The sequence below is a fragment of the Convolutriloba macropyga genome, chromosome 3 (genome assembly GCF_964194025.1).
Source record: "Convolutriloba macropyga chromosome 3, txConMacr16.3, whole genome shotgun sequence".
Lineage (NCBI taxonomy): Eukaryota > Metazoa > Xenacoelomorpha > Acoela > Convolutidae > Convolutriloba > Convolutriloba macropyga.
The window spans coordinates 69,001,837-69,024,119 of record NC_134470.1 but is presented as its reverse complement, the minus strand read 5'-3'; the positions used below and the strand labels follow the sequence as shown (position 1 = coordinate 69,024,119).

At 34.4% G+C, this 22,283-nt stretch overlaps 2 protein-coding genes across 4 annotated transcripts in view; both read right to left on the bottom strand.

Annotated features, from left to right (window-relative positions):
* Positions 1–22,283, bottom strand: part of LOC142336406 (lysosomal Pro-X carboxypeptidase-like) — a 60,322-nt gene that overhangs the window by 7,945 nt on the left and 30,094 nt on the right. The window lies entirely within an intron of this gene.
* Positions 966–21,417, bottom strand: LOC142336405 (uncharacterized). 2 transcript variants are annotated; one of them, XM_075385207.1, is made up of 6 exons: positions 20,033–21,417; positions 12,375–13,131; positions 5,564–6,034; positions 4,864–5,002; positions 2,176–3,101; positions 966–1,532 (listed from the first exon to the last, which is right to left on the bottom strand). In XM_075385207.1, the coding sequence occupies exons 1-6, from the start codon at positions 20,588–20,590 to the stop codon at positions 1,027–1,029; spliced, it is 3,357 nt and encodes a 1,118-aa protein (XP_075241322.1). In that variant the 5' UTR covers positions 20,591–21,417; the 3' UTR covers positions 966–1,026. The 2 variants fall into 2 exon arrangements, with proteins under 2 accessions (XP_075241322.1, XP_075241323.1); XM_075385208.1 differs by having other exon boundaries at positions 5,591–6,034.

Here is a 22,283-nt window from a genome sequence, read left to right as displayed (position 1 = left end):
AAACCTAAGATGATATTTAAAAAACCGAAAGTGTCAAATTAATTAATCGGATTTTTGGTTAGACATATTTTTCCAACCCACACAATCGGGTTTTCAATGCTGCGCTATAATCCTCATGAGCAGCCCGATCTTGTAGTTTGGTAGTTTATCAAATCACAAATTCATAAAAAAATTAAATCAATTTTTTTAAATTGTGTTTCGAATAACAGAAAAATTAAAGAACGTACCCTTCTACGAAAAAACTTTAACCACAAAATGTACAGAGCCTCAAAATTGAGTTTCCTCTAAGATTTGTGCTTTATTATGCATAGTTGGGATACTTTTCGGCAAACTTTCACACTGCCACGAATGAGTGTTCTGTTCATTGCCTATTACCAGCATCCAAGTCAATTGGTTACTAATTTATTACTTTGAAACCAGGAAAGATTCATCTGATGAAAGTTCTGTATACAGGTTTCATTTTCTGGAACCAGGTGTGCAGATTCCCAAGGCAACATAAAAATTTTGAATATCAATTCGAAAATCAAAAAAAAAATTGAAGCAATCGTTCACACATCCATTGCTTTGCAAACAGCTGTTTTTGACATCTCGACTGATTTGTCAATATTTCGTCAATACTTTCCCTTTTGCGTCAGTACTTTTTAATTGGAATACTGGTGAATTTTACAGCGTATAATGTTTACGAAATATGGCGAAAACTTGGTAACCTATTGTTGCAAAAATAATGTGACAAAATTCCGATTTATAAAAGAACGCGCGATTGAATAAAAGAACACGCGATTGAAAGAAAGCGAAAGGCGCGGGTGGATAGTACGGACGGAATAATCGATTTCGACACAGGTGAGCAAACCGTAAAAAAATGTAAGCAAATGTGAACAAAAAAAGTTACGAGTGCTATTTCCCGGCAAATAATAATTATTTGACGGGAAATGACTTTTTTTCAAGCACAGTCAAACTAAAAAAAAAACAAAAAGAAAATTTAATTAACGTGTGTATTTTAAATTGGCTAAAATAAAACAACTCTTTCTAATTTAAAACTTCAGTACCGAATCTTTCAAGCCAGTTCTTTTCAATCGAGTCAGGTTGAAATGCAATAGGCAAGAGTTTAACAAAGTTTTCGGTAATAACTTCATTAGATAAACATTTTTGTGCAAGAAATTCAGTAAATAGCTCAAAATTGGCGGCGTTGAAATCATCAGGGCTTGAATAATAATTATATACGTTATAATATTGCAGTATCCACATTGCTTTATACGGAAACCAACTAGATTCGTGAATAAAATTGCACAATTGTTTGACGTCCGTGTGAGTTGAAGGCAAACTCGATTTTGTTCCATTTGCAATCGAATCGAAAACTTTGAAGAAAATTGTCCGATCAGTGATCGAGGCTAAAGATTTAGCGTACGCAGTGTTCGATTCATTTTCGCTCATATTTTCTTCGTTTGCAAGATTGGCAAGTTGAAGAATAAGTTCTCGATTTGAGGAATTCTTTGTGATCCAAAAAGTGAGACAGTCTGAATTCGAATTCGTACCTTGAGAAGAACCGAATTGTTTGCATTCATATAGAACGATGTTTTAAAGGACTGACTCATTATGATTGGCTGCCCGCACTTATCTCGATTGAGATAATCAGAAGTTTTTTCATGAAATTGTCACTTTACAAAAACAAATGGAGCCACTCGTCTTATACTTCGGTTACACCTAGCTACAAAAAGCGAAAATAAACCTTAGAAATGCCGTAGTAACCTCATCTAAGTTCAAGTTTGCATCAGCTTTTGCTTTTTACTTACGCAGAATAGCACTATTGCAAAGCATTCTAGAAAAGAAATCAAACAAATCGAAAAACAGTCAAGCAATAAATTTACATAAGAAAAAACATTCCAAATTTGCCAAGAACAATTGAAGCAGGTAATAGTATTTTTGTCGGTACGTGACCCGTGAAAAATGATTTTTTTCTCAATTTTTAGAAGGGTCTTAATCTCGATTAGGTTTAGATAGATTTATTCAACTTGAGCATTCATATAAAATTGTTGGAACTCCGCTAAGCACTGCGATATGGTTTCTTGACTCATTTTTACTTGCAGACCTGGTATATTTTGACAAAGTTAAAAATGCGACTAAGTTATCGCTTTTGTTTTGAAAAAGCCAAAAAACTGCAATTGCAAACAATTGAACCTTTTGAATAATTGACAACATCTGCATCTTGCAGTTCTAAACCCGATCGATCGCAATGAGAATATTTCTTGGCCAAATATCCGACACAAACTGAAAACTGGTTGCAATTTTCCCCAATGCAAAGACCTTCAAGAGCTTTTAGCTGAGATGTAGATAACGACTTTATCCATTTTTCATCAGCATTGAAAAGCAGGTCCGAATATATAACGGAAAGGCGAATTGCAAAAGTCTTATTTCTCGCCGCCCAATAGGGGAAACCCATTGAAGCCAAATTTAGCTGTTCGAAACTTTTCACAGGTACCAAATTGTTATAACCCGATATGAAGCATTCCAGCCATTTATGGTTTATTTGACCGTACTTGGCAAGAACCATCATGTCTATAGCGAAATATGTTTTATTCATGGCTTGTTCATGTGAAAGCGCATCCATTTTGTTCACGTGTCGAGACTCGCAGAATTGTGAATACTTTTCGTCTGAAAATTTTGTAGCCATAATGTCTCGATGTTTGTACGCTCGTTCATCAATATGCCCCTGTTTGTTTTCTGTTTCCACTAAAGCCAGCAAGAACTTTTTCGAGCAACGAGATTTTTTGCAGCTCATAGTTTTTTGGTATCTTGAAAAAGGACATAAGTAAACAAAATCTTCACCATAATCTTCCGTCGAATAGTCCGAAACAGGTATGGAAGTTCTCAAATCATCAATAACTTTACTGAAAGAACATCCAGTGCTAATGAATTCTTCAAAACTTTTGTTTGTCGATTCTCGGACCAAGCATTCTCCGAACATTTGAAGAACTTTCCTTAACTTTACTTGAGCGTTATGCAATGTGCTCAGACAACCTGCGAAGTTCTTCGGATATTCCTTGGCTAGAAATTGGAAGTAGCCAATCCAGGTTACTGTATCATCAGATTGTAAATCCTTTCCACTGTAGTAAGTTGAAAGTTCATGCTGATGCAATGTTTACTCTATAGTTGCCCAGAACGATTAAAAATTATCCATATATTATTATTTTTGGCGCCTCGGCGTTGGTTTGGCAAATTATTACTTTAGGCCAGTTATCCACAGCACCGAATTCCCGCGTCTTAAAAAGAACAATGTAACTTTTTTTCCGTTTCAGCTGATGATTTATTTTTAAATTAAGAATTTAAGAATTTTAAGAATTTGATTTCATTTCACCTAAAAAAATCAGATATGATTTAGTTGTTTTAAATATAAAAAAATCAAAGCAACGCAACTTATATATTTTACTTATTATAAGCACCGGTTTTTCTCGAAATTATTACCAAGGTAGCACATTTATTCAGACTTTAAAGCCTGAAAAGTAAATAAATTTTATTATTACCTTTTAAAAAGCCACGAAACGAAGTTATGAGAAATCCACAAAGTCGACGTGATTCTTCCAAGATATGCTTATTTCTGCTATTATGATGAAAACTCTTTGTTGCCAAGCTATGATTTAGTGAATTTAAAAAAGCCACGGTTAAGCAAGTCCTCCATCTTTTCTCATTTGTACAATTTGGCTTAAAACTGGCTTAAAGTAGCTTTCTTCAAATATTTCAAAAAGCAGCAGTCCCGGACCAAATATTGTTCGTTTCACGAAACAAGTAAATCAAAGAGAAGGTTTTGAAGCAAAACTTTCATGTTCCCAACACTTGCAAACTTTTAAGTTTAAGAACCGCCCTTTACACCATGAAATTGTCTGAAAACAATTTCGGTCAACTGCATATTTAGGGACTAGTAAGATGTAGGGCTCTAAGAGAGCTGCTCAGTCACTTAATGGCTTCATGTTTCACCTGTTTATCTCGTTTTTCAGTTCGGAGAGTTAAAAGGGTCAGACAAAAATCAGTGAAGTAACAAATTGCATAAAAAAGACCACACGACTAATATAATTGCTCTTAAGAGCAATCAAAAAAGACGGCTGCAAAAGACCCCCAAAAGTTCTGAAACTTTCACAGTTTAAGGCCCATTATCTTAAATGTCTCTTCACTTCAAATATCTACGAAACGAACAGTCCAGGGCCACTTTTCTCATTTCAAAGACTTCGAGAGAACATTCTTCAAGTAATATAAAATCAGTGGATCACAATATTAATATCAGATCTATAAATAACAGTGGACATTTTTGTACAAACAAAACTTTTCGAAAGTGAAAAGCATGCTATTAGCCGATATTTTCCAAAAATTTCTTTGATGGACAAGGTTTGAAAATTTTCATTATGATCATGGATAATGAAACAAAACGATTTCTCAAACTGTATCCACGTAACTCTGAAAAAAGTTATGCTCAAAGAATATGACTAATTTTGAGCAAAAAATGCAACAAAAACCCATTTTGAATAATTATAGAAATTCTGATTGCGCAGGATTGTTTTAACCATTTTTTGTTTTTCAGAAAAAAACTTTGCCAACATTTCTGAAAAAAATTGCAGGAAAAAATAGGCAATATTTTACACTTTTAGAGGCCGGTCATGAACTTCGGCGGAGAAAACGTCAAGTTACAATTTTTTACGTCAAATTTAAACTCTTGTCTCCATTTCGTTTCTTCACAAGCAAACTTGAGTTAAAAAATGAAAACTATTGGAGTTCCGTATTTTAGAGGTTTTAAAAATCATTAAAATATTTTATGCTCCTAATACACAATAATATCAAAAATCTGATAGTGTGGGCTGAAACTTGAATTGCATCAACCTGAGATAATTAATCCGTCGTTGCACCATGTTCATATCGATATAATGCTGAATTTCGTCTTCAAAAAGTTTTGCAGCATCATTACTTCTTGCTGATAGAAAATCGAGTAGTATTTGTTCTGTCAGAAACTGTTGTAATCCTAAAGACAAACGAAGCAACTGTTTCCTTCGTAATAAATCATAGTAGAACTGTCAAATTGTCATATTTGCAGAGTAACAAACCTTCATTCAATCTTTTGCTCTTTGAGACAAAAAATTTTTACCCTCGCTTCCAAAAATTACTTAAATACATTTGCTATGTGAGCCACCTTCAATTTTTAGCGGTCTTGAAATGAGCTCCGTAAAAAAATTCAAGAAACGCACACCTAGTCAGCGCAAAAAACTATCCTAATGAGGTTCTCCGTAACATCATCTCCGTATCATTATTACTTGTCTATGAACAAGTCCAGCTCAAGTTGCCGAGAGACGGAGCTGAAACTTCTTAAACCGAACTATCAATGGTTATTTAAGTTGACGCTGTCGCGCATTCCAACTGGAGATACAGGAGGAAAATATTATCCAAAAGTTACCACATGAAGGTCAAATAAACTCTCTATAGCGACTAGATATCTCGGATCGACTGGGAAAAGGCGAGCGCAGCTATTTTGTGTTTTTAACTATAGTCATAACTGGGAGGAAACAGCTGCTTAATTAATTCCTACCAAAAACTAAATGAAACTTCTCCCAACTTTTTAACGAAGGAATCGGAATCAGCAACGCTCGATACCTTGCGACAACTCTTTCAATCGTTCTAGCTGCAATTTCCCCGTAACTGCGTCTCTTTATCGTCGGGTTCAACCTAGTCACACAACTCCCATTGTGGTGTTCGGTTTGGACTGTTCCGATTAAAATCTCATGAGATGATAACGTCGACGTTTGCACATTTCCACAGCTAACTGAGTAGACTAAATTGATATCTACAAAAGTTGGATTGCTATTAACAGGAAACGTTTTTCTAACGTATTTCACGGCATTTTGAGATAATTTCATAAGATTTTCCACAAACAGTCCCTTCACGTGATCAAACCCGTAAAATGATAAACGCGAAGAGTTAAGATCAAGATATTGATGCGATGTGAGACTGTTTATTAACACAAAACCGATGCCACCGATATATAACTCCTTTTCAGTGCCTCCAATTGTCGTCATGACGGGAAAAGTTTTCAGTTTCAGTAACAGCTGTCATTTCTATAAATTGATACGACCAAAACTGACCAATATTGATCTTTCTTTCATCACAATAATCTCAATTGAAACCCGTATCAGTTTCACCAGGTAGCCGAGAAACATTTATACCTAATCTGGAAATCTGACGTCCAACTTTTTAAAAAAAAACATTTGAACAGCAGCTGGAACTGACTGGAAATTTCATTATAATCCTCTGACAGAAAAATGCTTTAAAAAATCAAAAACAAGGGCTGTAAGCTTTTAAAACTCAATTGATCTAGATTTTATCAAAAAATAACCGTAAAAATGATTCGACAAGAAACACCGGAAGATCAAAAATTATTTAACGAAGGTAATAAAACGCTGTCATCAAAAACATCAACTAAATTGGGGAAAACTAAACATAACCGACCAACGTCGGGCGAATTGCTCTCAAACGACCGGCGAGCGTTTGGCTTCGTCAGTAGCTAGCCATGGTTTAGTGAGCCTAGCTTCATCTTGATTCGACTCTGCAACTTTCAGTTTTCTAGCTATGTTAGTAAGTAAACCAAATAAAAAAACCGATAAATTAAAAATTTGCAAAATTTTGCGAAACTAAAAGCTTCCAGATTTCGCAGTGAAAATGTTCCGAACTATTTTTTGTCCTGGAGTTATTTCAAGTAACCCATCTGCAAGACGAAAAACTTCGTTGGCCACTAATGATCGTTAAACTCAGAAAAGGACAAAATTATTCAAAAATCTCGAAAATAATAGCAAAAAACCTTGCTAAAATTCAAGATATTAAAATCCTCAAAACCAATTCATTGTCTCAAGATACTATCCAGTATCCCTATTTCCAGCTTTAAATAGTGTCACTGACTCATGAAGATCCATAAACCTGGAATATGATAACAATTTTCCAAAAATTTGAAAAAAATTAAATTTTATCAAAAAATTGCTAAGAGCTGGAGTCTTTAAAATATTGATAACCATCCCATTAACTCTAGAAACTATGCGACAGCTTATCATAAAGCCTTGATTAGGTCCCTATGACCCTAGTGCCGGAAAAAATGATTAAAAATTGAAAAGGATTCATAAACTTGAAAAAATACAAATATTTTTTAAAATGGCTGATATTAAAATCTTGAAAAACATTCCATTACATCTAGAAGCTATGCACTAACCTATAATCAAATCCTAGAGGAAGTTTTGTGGCTTTTGAGGCTGGAGAAACCTAAAAACCGACAAGAATTTTCAAAAAAACTTGAAAAAAAGGCAAGTTTTATAAAAAAAAAAAATTGATAAAATTTGTCATATTAAAAAATTGAAAGCCAATCCGTGGCAAATGAAATTTTTTCAGTAACTTATTATCAAACCCGTAAGGACATTTTCTGGTCCCTGCATCCGGAAAAACGCGGATAAGGAAAAATAAATGTCTAAAAAATTGAAAAAATTTGCACGTTTTGTCAAAAAGATGCTAAAATTCGTGATGTTAAAATCTTGAAAAACATTCCATTACGTTTAGAAACTATACAGTAACCTATTTTCAAACCCTAGATGAGGTTTCTTGACATCTAGGGCTGAAAATACCCAAAAAATGACAATAATTGTCAAAAAGCTTGAAAAAAATTGTGAAAATTAGTATAAAATAGCGAGTTTTTCGCGATCGGTTGTTCGTCAGTAGCCACGGGGGCGGGGGATGGGGGGATGAGTGGTGCACCGGGGGCTGATGGGGAGGGAGGGGCATCAGTTGGGGGGCAACAGCGTGGTGGGGGGCGGTGGGGGCAATAGTGTGGGGGGTCAACAGTGGGGGTGCGTTCAACCTCTAAGAACCGCCCTTCACACCATAAGTATAAGTCTCCAAAACCGTTTGAGCTGAAAGAGAGCTAAAAGGCTCTAAGAGCACTTAATGCCCGCTGGGCGCTACCTGTTTATCCCGTTTTTGAGGACGAAAAGTCAAAAGAGTCAGACGAAAAATCGGTCAAGCGAAAAATCGCATAAAAAAAGACCGACAGGACTAATATAATTGCTACAAACCTCGTTTGAGAGCAATTAATAATGAAAATAGGCTTAATCATTACAGGCACAAAAAATACAAGAGTTCATTGCACGAAAAATGGGGAAATGCGAGGATGGAGTGCAGAGAGGCCGGCCATTTGCAAAAAAATGATAGCAAAAAATGCATAAAAAGACCAAGAAGACTGAAAATAATTGTCACCAATATTGTTCCATAGCCATTAAAATTAGATTGCAGCATTAAAACAATCTGTAGCAGAAAACTTCAACTTCCTTTTTGCTCTGTTTACAGAGACGTGAAGCATTATTCGTCACTAAAAATCTCTAGTTCATCTAGTTCATCATTTTCTAGTTCATCTCTGTCACAAAGAGCACAGATCAAAATTACTTCGAACACACAACCAAAGAGATAAGTAGAATCAACCAACGTTCCACATGAAACTCAGTTCTAAGATGGTAGCCATGGATGACAAAAATACATTCACAATATTGTAAAACAAACAAAGTCAATGCACGCTAATTCAAATCAGCAACGATTGGCGGGAAGTACACGATCGCAAGAAAAGCTGATGAAAACGAAAAAAAATTTTAACAAGGATGTCTCAGCGCATATAGTCTCAAACCTCTCTGTTATAGAAATTGGAGAAAGTTGGCAATGTAAAAACTATGCATAATAATCAAAACTGCACGCATCATTAAAATTTATGAAAAAATTGATGAAAAGTTTTTTGTTTCAATTAAACTCTACATAATTGATCTGATAAATTCTCTCCTCTTTCAGCTTCCATCTCAGGTCTGCAAAACTGAGCAAACAAACCGAACCCCCCCCCCCCCCCCCCCCCCCCCCCCCAAAAAAAAAAAAAAAAAAAGAAAAGAAAAACAAGGCTAAAAATAAAAAGCTGAAAAACTGTTTTTTTCTAAGAACCTTTAGGTAAAAAATACTTCCTGCAAAATCATCTCAACTCTCAAAAATTAACTCTCTAAAAATTGAACCCATATGTTGGTAGGGGGTCTAAGCAGGCGCAAGTACGGTGAGATTGGACCAGTACTGGATTTGCATTCTCATCTCTTACTTGTAGTGCTAGTTTACTAACCATTAAACGACTTGGTCTCAAGCTCTCATATTGGCATCTCCTAACATGTGGACAGATTTCAAGAAAATAACCGTGATATCATTGTAGATCTGCAGTCTCAAAAAGACAATAAAACCAGACCCAAAAGAAATTTCTTTTTATTAATTGGTGAGAAGTTATATTTTTATTAAGACGCTGTATATCTTATCGCTGTTCATTTTAGCTGCTCTCCAATAACCTTCAATTAGAGTTACATACAATCAACTGACCTTATCTCCTCAATTTAAAGTAAGCAAAAATAATTCTGAGAGTGGAAAAAGTCATTTTTGAGAGTGAGTTAAGTCACCTGTGACCAAAATTTAGATCCCTCGAATGAACAAAAAAATGACGTCACGTCTTCCAATTGGAATGGAAAATGATTTCACGCACGTAATTCAGTCGGAGCAGATTTGAGGTGATCTGATGTCATATGGTCGTACAAAAAATCTTGGCGACGAAATAGAAGAAATCAAGAGAAGGCAAATAATATATGCAGAGTTTAAACACAAAACTTCGCTTCAAATCAGTTTGTGAGAAAGAAACAGTCAGTGATTTTTTAAAGTTAGCTTTGAAAATAACACTTTTACTATTATTATATCACTAATAGCAACAGTGTCTTTAGGTTAATCGGAATAAAAATTTGTCTAAACATTTTTTGCAATTTTTGAAAAATTGTTTTCAAAAATTCAAATGGGATATGTAACTATTGACAGGACCCAATTTTCTCATTCTCCTATAACTCAATATTAGAAATACAAATGTCTCTTCAACAATTGATTTTCCCCAAGGCCTTTTTAATAGCACCACATTAATAATTCTCAACAAATGACATCGCTCGGCCAAAAATTGCGTAACATTAAAAAGTTCGCACTTCACGGAGTTATGAAACCAATAATAATTTATGTTTGGTACACTCTCATGAGCACAAAATAACAATGAGCAAGTTCAATAGGATATCTGTCAACTGTTGATCAAGAGTATATCGCAAGGCAATCAAGTTTCAAATATATTATTTCAGTATTTTCTTTGAGATTTCTTGCCTAATGAGTTTCTTCTAATCTCTTATGGGCTCCTCTTTAGAGGTAAATCCACAGGATGTCTCATAAAATGAACGTTTTCGCAACTATATTTTAACATAACCGACTAACGTCGGGCTCTCAAACGACCGGCAAGCGGTTGGCTTCGTCAGTAGCTAGCCACGGTTTAGTGAGGCTAGCTTTAGCTTAATTGAAGGGGCGTGAGGTGAGCGCAGCGGGGGGGGTTCAACAGTGGGGGAGGGGGTGCAAAGGTGGAAGGGGGCTCGAATGATGTGCAGGGGTGGTGATTGGATGTTGGATGGGGAGCTGATGTGGGGGGCGGGGTGAGGGTGGATGATCAATTTCTAAGAACCGCCCTTCACACCATAACTATAAGTCTCCAAAACAGCTTCTGTGAATCGCATAATTGGAGACTAGTGAGCTGAAAGGCTCTAATAGAACTTAATGGCCACTGCATCGGTCAAGCGAAAAATCGCATTAGAAACACCAACAGGATTAATATAATTGCTAAATACTTCGTTTGAGAGCAATTAACCAACGACATTTCAGATGAAGAAACGCGAACAAAAGAGAAGAAAGAAACCCCAAAGGACAGAGAGAGAGAGAGAGAGCTAGGGATATTTTTCATGATAAGAATCGACTCAGCAACTTCTAGTTTTCTAGCCTTGTTATAAATTAAATCATAAAAAAAACTGAAAAGTGCAAAATAAGACAAGTTTCGAGATTTCGCAGTGACAAGTGTTCAAAACCGTTTCTTGTCTGAGGAGTTCTGCCATTAAAACCATCTGCAAGACTTAAAAATATTTGTTGGCCTGTAATGATCGTTAAACAAGTTAAATTTTAAAAACATTTGCAAATTTAAAAAAAACCTTGCTAAAATTCGTAAAATTAGTATCTTCAGAACCATTTCATTGTCTCAGGAGGAGACTATCCAGTATCCCTATTTCAAGCCCTAAATAGTTTCGCCGGCTCATAGAGATCCAAAAACTTGGAGCATGATACTAATTTTCCGAAAAATTGAAAAAGGAATAAATTGTATCAAAAAACTCGCCAACACTCGATCCATTAAAATATTGATAACCATTCCTTTAACTCTGGAAACTATGCAGCAGCTTGTTATTAAACCTTTTGTAGGAGGTCCCTGGTGCCGAAAAAAATTGAAGAAAATTTAAAAATATTCAAAAAAAACTTGAAAAAAATTCAAATTCTTTAAACAAAAATTGCTTAAATTCGTGATTTTAAAATGTTGGAAAACATTCCATTACATCTAGAAACTATGCAGTAACCTAATATCAAACCCTAGAGGAGGTTCCTTGACACCGAAAAACTCAAAAGATTACAAAAGTTTTCGAATAGCTTGAAAAAAATTATAAAAATTGAGATAAATTCGCGTGTTTTTGTTTGGTGTATCAAAACAAATACCTCTGAAAATGGTAATAAAAAGTATTTATGTCTCGCAAAAGACCTTTAACAACTTTAACCAGCCTCAATTTTAGACTGGTCCAACAAAAAAAAATTTGAGAAATGAAAAAACAAAAAATTGCAACATTTTGAGCTCAAAAACTCCTAAAAATGAACTTTTAACCTTAAACTACGGCTTCCGAGTATGTTCACTACACTAATGAAGCACTTGAAGGACTACTAAACGCGGCTAAGGGCCTCTAATGAAACTTAATGACCGCTGGTCGCTACCTGTTTATCCCGTTTTTAAGGAAGTCAAATGGGTCAGACAGGAATCGGTCAAGCAAAAAATCGCATAAAAAGACCAATATAATTGCTACAAACTTCGTTTGAGAGCACTTAAAAATTACTTGCTTTAGAATTTTGAACCCAAAAAATTGAAAATGTCTCTTTAACAATCGATTCAGCTTCTCGTGGGTTGTCCAGATACCATTTTTTGTATCTCTTCACAAAAGAACTGATTGATCGGCCGAAACTGTCTGAACAAAAAAGTAGAGCTGGTATAAAGTTCCAACCCCATTACATGGAGAGCTGGATTGATCATTTTACAAAATGATGGCACGTGCTTTTTGGGGTTGCAAATAATATGCACGCACAAAGCTGGGTGCAAAAAACGGAAAAGATCCGAAATTTGTAACAGAGTTGCTACGGTTTGACAAAGTTGAGAACACGAAACCCAGAGAACTGAAAACTTTTCTAACCAAAAGATGAGGCCAAAAATTTAGTTGCGGATACAACAGGCAAGTCTGCTAACATTTTGAATTGTAATGGATGCTTCACTGCAATTAAAAACTTCGATTTGTATTCAGGCAAATCGAAACACGGAGTCCAGCGTCTCGCAGAACCGAACAACGCTGGAAACGCAAAAACGTCAAACAACTTCTCATTTTGGATACCTTCGGAGTTCAACATCTGCATGGAACTTTCATGTTTGGATTTGCTTCGATTTTGATTATGAATACCATCGATAAAACTTTTACTTCGAACGTATACGACACTGGTGTACTCGATTCTTGCCAAAACAGTTTCGAATGGAATCATACACTGCGTAAGCTTCACCACAAAATATTCAGTTTCAGAATGATAAAACCAATATGCAACCGTATATTCTGAAACTGAAACGTTGGTAACGTTCAAACCAACTGCGTGTAAGATAATAAACTTGGTGGTTCGATTTACAAATATTGATATTTGTGAAACTCCTGATAAATAACCGTCTTCAGGGTAGATAACTAATGATATGTTGTAGTTTTTGGGCTCTAAATTTGATGGTAACTCTGGAACCTTCCAGGGTTCCTCTGAGTTATCAGAATGGCACTTAAGAGAGCTGCGAGGGAATAGGAGTAGCATGATAACTAAACTAGCCAGAGTTGATACTAGGATGGCCAGAGCAAAGTAGCAAACTCCAAATGTGCGTCGCTGACCTCGCCGACGCCATTGCATTTTCCAGTCATCGTCCTAAAACAACAGTGGTACAGATACAGTGGGCTTAAACACAAAAAGATGCCGATAGAGGGCCTAAATCAACAAAAAATTGGAGACAGGGTTAGGAAAAACTTCTTAAATGGAAAACATAGCCGGCAGATTGCCCGAATAGCTGCGAAAGAATAGACCTGCGTGCCATATAATAGAGATAGAAACAGATACAGATCTAAATTGAAAAAAATCGACGCCGCTCAAAAAACTAGGTAAAAAACATTCAGCGATAAATTAATAACGCTTGTTAAAATTCATTCCACAGAAGCCTCTTATTAGGGACCTTTACTGCACATATGAGTTCCTTTGACCTTAAACAAATTCAAATTAAACTTAAGTTTTAAAGTGCAAAAGTCATATTATTGAGTGAGGTAAGTCACGTATGATCAAAATCTAATCACGCAAATAAATTAAAACCTTTTTGCTAAAGCGAGTGAGAAATGACGTCACGCGCGCAAATGCCGTTAGTGAGAGGAAGAAGTTATTCAGAAAATTTAGACTTTTTCAGCTTTGCTGTGTGAACAAATGTAAAACGAACAAAGAGCGTCAGACGACAAAACAAAAAACATAGCCGGAAGAATTCCGGAAGCGACTCGAAGCACCAAAACTTCACAAAAAGCTGAAGCCATTACCTTTTGTATTAAACCATTAACTCATTACCTCCCCGGGTCTGGTCTAAAAATCGGTGAAATTTAAACCACTGTCACCAAGAGAAAGAAAATGCAGCAAAATTTTATTATTGAAAACGTTTGGTAACGTTAAAAAAGTCTGAAACTTTTAGGATGGTCAAAAAAATGATAGCCTGACAAAGCTGACAGAACCATCAATTGCCCTCAGATAATTAATGATTCTAATCTCAAAAAGATCGCGAAAGAAAACGGCAGATAAAAACTTTTCAAAAAAGACAGGAAAGTCAAAATTATTCAAAAAAAAAGAGTACTCAAACTTAAGAATCAGAGAACCACTACAATTAAATTTTTAATCGCGGCAATTAAAAAAAACATGATTCTTTCTTGTTGTATATATGCTAGACAACATGATTTCATACTAAATCAAAAATTAAATTAATAGAAAAACAAAAACAACGGAATAATATTCAAAGGCAAAAAATCGTCTAAAAATAATACCAAGCCCGGAAGAAAATTGCAATGAATACTAATTAAAAGAAATGTTGGAAAAGACTTTCTAGCAAACTCTCAGTACCGCCTTATTTTGAATTAAACCAATTGCAAACCGAACAAACCAAGATCTAAGAAAAAGCTGAATTCACTCAATTTTTTAACAACTTAAAAAAATGAATATAACGAAAATAAAAGTAGGTGCCAGGACAAAATTAGAATGATACAAACAAGAATGTGAAGATTATGGACACAATGTTAGGAAAACCATAACAAAAAGACCAATTCTTGATTTTTGAAAGGTAAAAATCAAATTTAAAAAAATCAAGAAAAACGAGTACATTTCATTGATCAGCATTCAAGACATAGAAAAGATAACGAGTCATTCGAGACAAAAATCCAACTTGCTGAACAGAATAAAACAAGAAAAAAGCACAACTCAGACATACGTAACAATGAAACATTTTGCAAAAAAGTGGTCAAAAAAATTTTAGACTGCATTTATGAAAAAAATTTATCTGTTTTTTCAAAAACTTAACACCAAAAAATGATTGAATTATTATTGAAACAAAATTAAAGTCCCCCATGTTCCCCAAAATACTGTTTCTAGTAATTAAAAGCAAAATACAAACAAAAAACAAAAAAAAAATTGGCAAAAAACTACGAAAATCGGATTAGCAAATGTACAATTTTATGAAACAAAATTACATCGAGGTAGAAAGAGGCATTGAGTATATGAATTATCAAAGGGAAGTTGCCATATTAACTGATTGTTGACAAAAACAGCTAAAAGATCCAAAAATGAAGAAATTTATAGAAAAAAAAGCCAAAAATTAACTAAAAAATCAAGAAATATGTGCCAATTTTGCATTTGAAACGCAATTTCAGGCTATGCAAAATAATGTGCTATCAATGTCCGGGGTTTACAATTCAACATTGCATCGATTAAAAATTATTTCTACAAAAAACCAAATTACAAGCAAAAAAACTAGGCCACTTAGACGAAAAAACGGCAAAAACGGTTATCTATATGTGCCATTCAGTCAAAAACTTTTCAATGTCAAAAAGTCATTCGTTAAACGCAGCGCATGATCAAAAAACTTCTCTCGCTCAGAAAAAATTAGTTCACAATGTAATTTTACTCGCTTTCGCTTTTAGGTCAAAACATTGTTTGAACGAATAGTACTTCCGGTAAAAAAAAACCTTAAGAACATAGCCGGAAGAATTCCGGAAGCGACTAGAAGGACCAAAACTTCACAAAAAGCTGAAGCCATTACCTTCTGTATTAAACCATTAACTCATTACCTCCGCTTGTCTGATCTAAAAATCGGTGAAATTTAAACCACTGTCACCAAGAGAAAGAAAATGCAGCAAAATTTTATTATTGAAAACGTTTGGTAACGTTAAAAAAACCGAAATTAAAGAGGTCAAAGAAGTGATAGACTGAAAAAGCTGACAGGGCCATCAATTGCCCTCAGATAATTAATAATTCTAATCTCAAAAAGATCGCGAAAGCAAACGGCAGATGAAAGACAGGAAAGTCAAAATTATTCAAAAAAGAGTGCTCAAACTTAAGAATCAGAGAACCACTACAATTAGATTTCTAATCACGGCAATTGAGACAACAATAATACATGATTCTTCCTTGTTGTATATATGCTAGACAACATGATTTCATACTAATTCAAAAATTAAATAAATAGAAAAACAAAAGCAACAGAATAATATTCAAAGGCAAACAATCGTCTAAAAACAATACCAAGCCCGGAAGAAAATTGCAATAGATAGTAATAAGTCGAAATGTTGGAAAAGACTTTCTAGCAAGCTCCCAATACTGCCTTATTTTGAATTAAATCAATTGCAAACCGACGAAACCAAGATCTACGAAAAAGCTGAATTCATTCAATTTTTTAACAATTGAAAAAATCAATATAAGGAATACAAAAGTAGGTGCCAGGACAAAACGAGAATGTGAAGAATACGGACACAATGTTAGGAACACCGTATCAAAAAGACCAATTCTTGATTTTTGAAAGTTAAAAATCAAATGTAAAAAAATCAAGAAAAACAAGTATATTTCATTGATTAGCATTCGAGACATAGAAAAGACAACGAGTCATTCGAGACAAAAATCCAACTTGCTGAACAGAATAAAACAATAAACAGCAGACTTCAGACATACGAAACAATGAAACATTTTGCAAAAAAGTGGTCAAAAAATATTTAAGACTGCATTTATGAAATAAATTTATCTGTTTTTTCAAAAACTTAACACCAAAAAATGATTGAATTTTTATTGATACGAAATTAAAGTCCCTCATGTTCCGCAAAATACTATTTTTAGTAATTAAAAGCAAAATACAAACAAAAAACTGAAAAACAATGGCAAAAAACTACGAAAATCGGATTAGCAAATGTACAATTTTATGAAACAAAATTACATCGAGGTAGAAAGAGGCATTGAGTATATTAATAATCAACGGGAAGTTGCCAAATTAACTGATTTTTGACAAAAAACAGCTAAAAGATCCAAAAATGAAGCAATTAATAGAAAAAAAAAGCCAAAAATTAACTAAAAAATCAAGAAATAAGTGCCAATTTCGCATTTGAAACGCAATTTCAGGCTGTACAAAATACTGTGCTATCAATTTCTGGGGTTTACATTTCAACATAACATCGATTAAAAATTATTTCTACAAAAAACCAAATTACAAGCAAAAAAACTAGGCCACTTAGACGAAAAAACGGCTAAAAACGGTTATCTATATGTGCCAGTCAGTCAAAAACTACTTTTCAATGTCAAAAAGTCATTCACTAAACGCAGCGCATGATCAAAAAACTTCTCTCGCTCAGAAAAAATTAGTTCACACTGCAACTTTACTCGCTTTCGCTTTTAGGTCAAAACATCGTCTGAACGAATGGTACTTCCGGTAAAAAAAAACCTTAAGAAAACCAATACTCCTCTTCGAGTCGTAAAAAACCAAGAGCACCGCAATATAGCTTCGCTCAGCTTACAGCTTCGCAGCTATAAAAACAATATGCTGAAACTTTAAATTGGTTCTTGGTGTCGCATTATAAGTTGATTATCACGGCCACTAATACAAACAAAACCACTAATGCAAACTCCATTGCTCCGGCTAAAAATGGCAGAAACCAAATACTCTTCGATTCATAGAATAATCAAGAAGGCACAAATAGTTGCTGCAAATTTCATTTGAGGGCAATTATTTTTCTCGGAAATGGTTGAGCGAAATGCAGCTGTACCTGCACTATAACCATCAAAAACAAAACGGCAGAGAATTTGAGATATTGTGCTTGACTGAAACGCAAAAAAAAGCAGGACAAGTCCTGAGCTACAAACCAAAGAAGAATTGAAATCAATATTATTGTTATGGTCCACAGAAAAAACGTTTTGAAAAATTAATTATGTTGTTCAGTTCAGAGACACTAATTTCATCAAAACCGGCAATTTATTGCCAAAAACAACAAATAGCAAACAAGCAGACCTCAATGAAAATTCGGTTTATACACGAGCCACGCATAGGGCAGAAACTGATCCTAACATAGGAAAATATTTCAAACTAAAAAAGAAGCTACAAATCATGAAAAATTAAAAATTGCTTCTCTAATGCTATTATCTATTCCTAACTATACATATAAGTGTGAATAAAAATTTCGTAGCCCCTTAGACAAAAAAATCGAAAAGGAACATAAAACTTAAAAAAAAATACGAAAAAAAACTTAAAAAAAAACAGCAAAAAATAATAAAAAGTTGCCAAAAATTGTGATGTTTATAACATCAAAATTTTTCATTAGTCACTAAGGTATCCATTAACTCAAACTTAAGCCTGAAAACAAACTGTTTCATTGGTCACTAAATAAAACATGAAAAAGTTTTAAAACTTAAAAATTAGCAAAAAATTTAATTAAAAATTGAAAAAAAAATAAGATCCAGATCGTCAAAATCTTTTCTGCGTTGTTAAAAACATGCCATTAACCTCTTTCCATGCCTTAAAAAGTCTCTTTGCCCTATAAAATTAGGACAATTTTGAAAATACATGAAAAAATTAGCGAAAAATGCCTTGACTCTGGTAATAAAGTTGTGGCACAAGCAAAATAAAACAAAAAACATTTGCTTAAAAAAAATTCGGCAAAACATACTAACCATAAAGACTATTACCAACCTTTAAAATAATTAAATTAACAAAAAAATTAAAGAAAACTAACAAAATTAAGGAAAAATTGCCTTTGCAGCTAGAATTTAGGCCTTACAGCAGTTTCAGCACATTAAGAAGCTAAAATGCTACAAAAGTCAGTTGAGGCCCTCTATTGCAACCCAATGCCCGCCGAGCTTTACCTGTTTATCCCGATTCAAAAGCTCAGTCATGGAAAAGGTGAGAAACATCTCACAAAAAAACAGAGCACCAATACAAACCAAATTCTTTGGATTGTAATAAAGAATGATGATTAATATATGATCTTTCCGCAAATGTCGTTTGATTTTTGAATTTTCTGATAAACTTTGGAGATTAGAGTTAGAAATTTTTATGAATGCATTTTACCATAACAAACCAGACAACTAAAAAGTTCAGTATATCATTAGAAGGAAAATAAAAACTGATTAATCATTTTGAGCACTAATCTTTATTTATGTGAAAAAAAGCATTTATCTTTTTTTTCTGAATATATACTTTTAGATATATTCTGAAGAGAAGTTTCAACCATAAATGGCAAATGTGCGACCAATTGCTCTCGATACTAATGAAAACCGGTTATGTCATAGGGGGTAGCATGAAAAGGGGGCCACAAAGTCCAATAAAGGGGTTCAAATTATGCTACCAAGTTTCAAACGTTATTATAAACCTCGATTTAGATTTAAAATAGAACATGAAACCAATTTCAGCGCACTTTTCATTCGACTTTTATTTAAAAAAACTGCCAGAAATTAATTTCAGCTGCTTAACATTATGAATGAGAGAAGAAACGTAAAACGTAAAACGCAAAAATCAAAGACGCAAAAAACACTTGAAACGTCAAAACAACCAAGCAAAAATCTTGTATAAAAAGACACAGGTGACAAAATTTGATTCATTCTTCGTTGGGAGCAATTACTGAAATGGAGAAAAATTAGCTGTATATTTTGTATAAACCACAATGAGCCAAGCCAGAAATTGTGGTTTAACAATAAGTTTGCAAATTCAAATACCATTCAATTCACTAGATACTATTATGAAAATAGGTAAAGTAACCAAACAATTTGAATTTTCCACTGTTTTTACTTTTATGCAAGCATTATTGTCTCATTTACTTTGACAGCCTTTTTGACTGTTTTTCTTTTTGAAAAAAACTTTGAGAACATTCAAATTCTTGACTTTTGACAACCTTTGAAAAAGTTACACTTCTGTGTTGCTCAAGTCGACTGACAAATTTACCGATGTTCGCTTCCTCTGCAGATTTCTTTGTATAAGATGAACGAGTAAACTATTCAGAGAGTCTAGGTTCTCTGTTAAACTTTTGCCGGGGTCGATTTCAAGGAAAAAAAACCCAAATTTCTTAAAACCTATAAAACCTGTTATGTTCCAAGATTGAAAAAAAATCAAGCGACTCTTTGCAGCAAAAAATTGAATTCTACAGGGTATCTCAAACGATACCAAACACACGTTTTTTTCCGGGGGAGGGGGGTCAAAATACGTCGTTCAAGCATGAAACTCTTGCAAACATTACATGAGCTCAGAGAAACTATTAAAGAGAGTTAAGTAACTAACCTGAATGTCATCAAAAGGTCCCTTCTCGTGCATCATTTTCAGCCTCTGTGTGTACGCTGTCATCGGAGGTTCCTCCGACTCCTGACGTTCGAATACATTCTTGACCCACCTCAACTTCATAAACGACTGAACACGATCTTTCACAGATTTCGATTCGGACGCTTTTGCCGACAACTCACGTGAAGAAATCTCCGATTCATCCAACTTGGATCCAACACTCAACCCTGTCGATGATCGGACAGTTTTATTGCTTTTCTGAGAATCTCGGTTCTGACGTCTCAAGCCCGCCCACATTTTCCGTTTCGTGTGAACGCTCACTTTCTTCTGTCTAGTATTTGCATCGCTCAGTTGAACTGAAGATGCTTTAGAAGGCGAATTTTCAGTACTGATCTCGTCAATTCGCGATTCCTCCGCTTTCAGTATTGAATGGCTTGGTTGCTGGTCATTTCGGAGAGGGATATTCTCGGAAAATGTTGGCCAAACGGGTTCTGTTCGAGTTTCGTCGAGAGATACTTGTTTGAAAACGCGAGGGTTTTTTCGAATTTCCTTCTCCGACATGACAACAGACCAACAATTTTTAATAACTTGAAATCAAATGACGTCACGGATGGCGAGGAACTAAATTGTCAGAATAAATTGGTCGCCGGACAAACAATAGAAGATGCAGAATTATAATTAAGAACTAAATTGATTTAAGGCTGCGACATAAAAAGTAACGAATAAAACAACTGATTGATAGACAGCTCAGCTTAATTTAATTTGGAAAAATTTTCGCTGTAAAACGTTTCATTAATATTCAGCTTAATTTATTAGTAGAAAATTGTTTGCTGTATAATGTTGCAGTAAAATGTTGTTGTTTATAATGGGACGATTGGAAAACAAATTAAAGATAGTTAATTTGAAGCAACTATGCAATCGGGTACTTCAAACTGGACGAAAAAGATATATATAACGACAGTTCAAGAGTACACTCTATAACCATGTACCCGATAAATGGGAGCCTACTTTATAAAAATTGCTTACGTAATAGAACCTGAAGTGACCGTTGAACTGTTGATGCAAAAAATGGTAAACAAAACAACTTCTCAGCAAAACAGAGCAAATAAAGGCTTTGAAACCCAATTATGCAACTATAGGCAACCTTTTAGGCGTCAGAATTAAGAGCCTTGTTGCATCAAATGCAAAACGAATGCAATTTAGATTAACAAAAGCAAGAGGTATTTTGAAATTCTCGGCAAAAAACAATCCCTCTAAATGTGGTCACTAATAGAATACTTTTACACGTCAACAAAAACAAACGCAGAAATAATTTATGGAATTCGGAAACAACAAATTTTTTAAATGTATGTAGGAAGACAAAATGTTTGCTTGCGTAAATCGGATGTTTTAAGCAATGCAAAAATGCACAAAATAATTGCGCTCAAATACACAAAGTACTTCAAAAACGGTACACAAAGACGCCTGCGGTAAACAAGCGGATTTCCATTTTTAATCTAATGAGCATTAAAAGCAACTGTTCGATGCATAGTTACTGATTTCTAACTTCCGCAAACAAAAGCTATCAGAAAGCAAAACTATTGATTGAAAGACAAATGCAAAATTCATAGCTGCCTCGAGAACCTCGAAAAATAATTAAATTTTTTTAACTTTGGAAAAATGCGAAAGGTTGGAAATGTTTTTAGTAAAGCTCCCAACGGTATATAAGGATGAAAATGGTTGTTTCTCAACGAGTCAAAAATTTCCCTTTGCCTATCCCCAGTTGGTAAAATGTCTAACAATGGCCAATTATACTTGACATTTCTGCATCAATGTAATACCATTTTTAATTGTCAAGGTTTTACATCACACTGTAAACCAATATCAATGCAAAAAAAAACGCATCAATTTGTTCATGTGAGGTTATGGAATTTTTCGCGGCAGGTCGAGAAACAAAGAACAACTGTAATATCGGTATAAAACGTGTTTTTAATCGAATTCAAATGCATATCTTGCAAGATCTTAGCAGAAATCTTAAAACGCTCTTGTCTCGAGTGTATAATCTTATAAGAGTCTCACAAGTGTTTACAATATAATCGTGGAAGGCTGGTCAGAGGCGGGTTTTCTATTTGGCTATTCCTGATTACGCACTATGGCCATTCATTAAATCTAAACTCTGTGGAAAAAAAAACTTGATACAATGGAATCGCAAAAAATCAATTACTGCTCTTTATATAATCTTCCAGTCAAGCACACATAGTATATTTATCAGGCC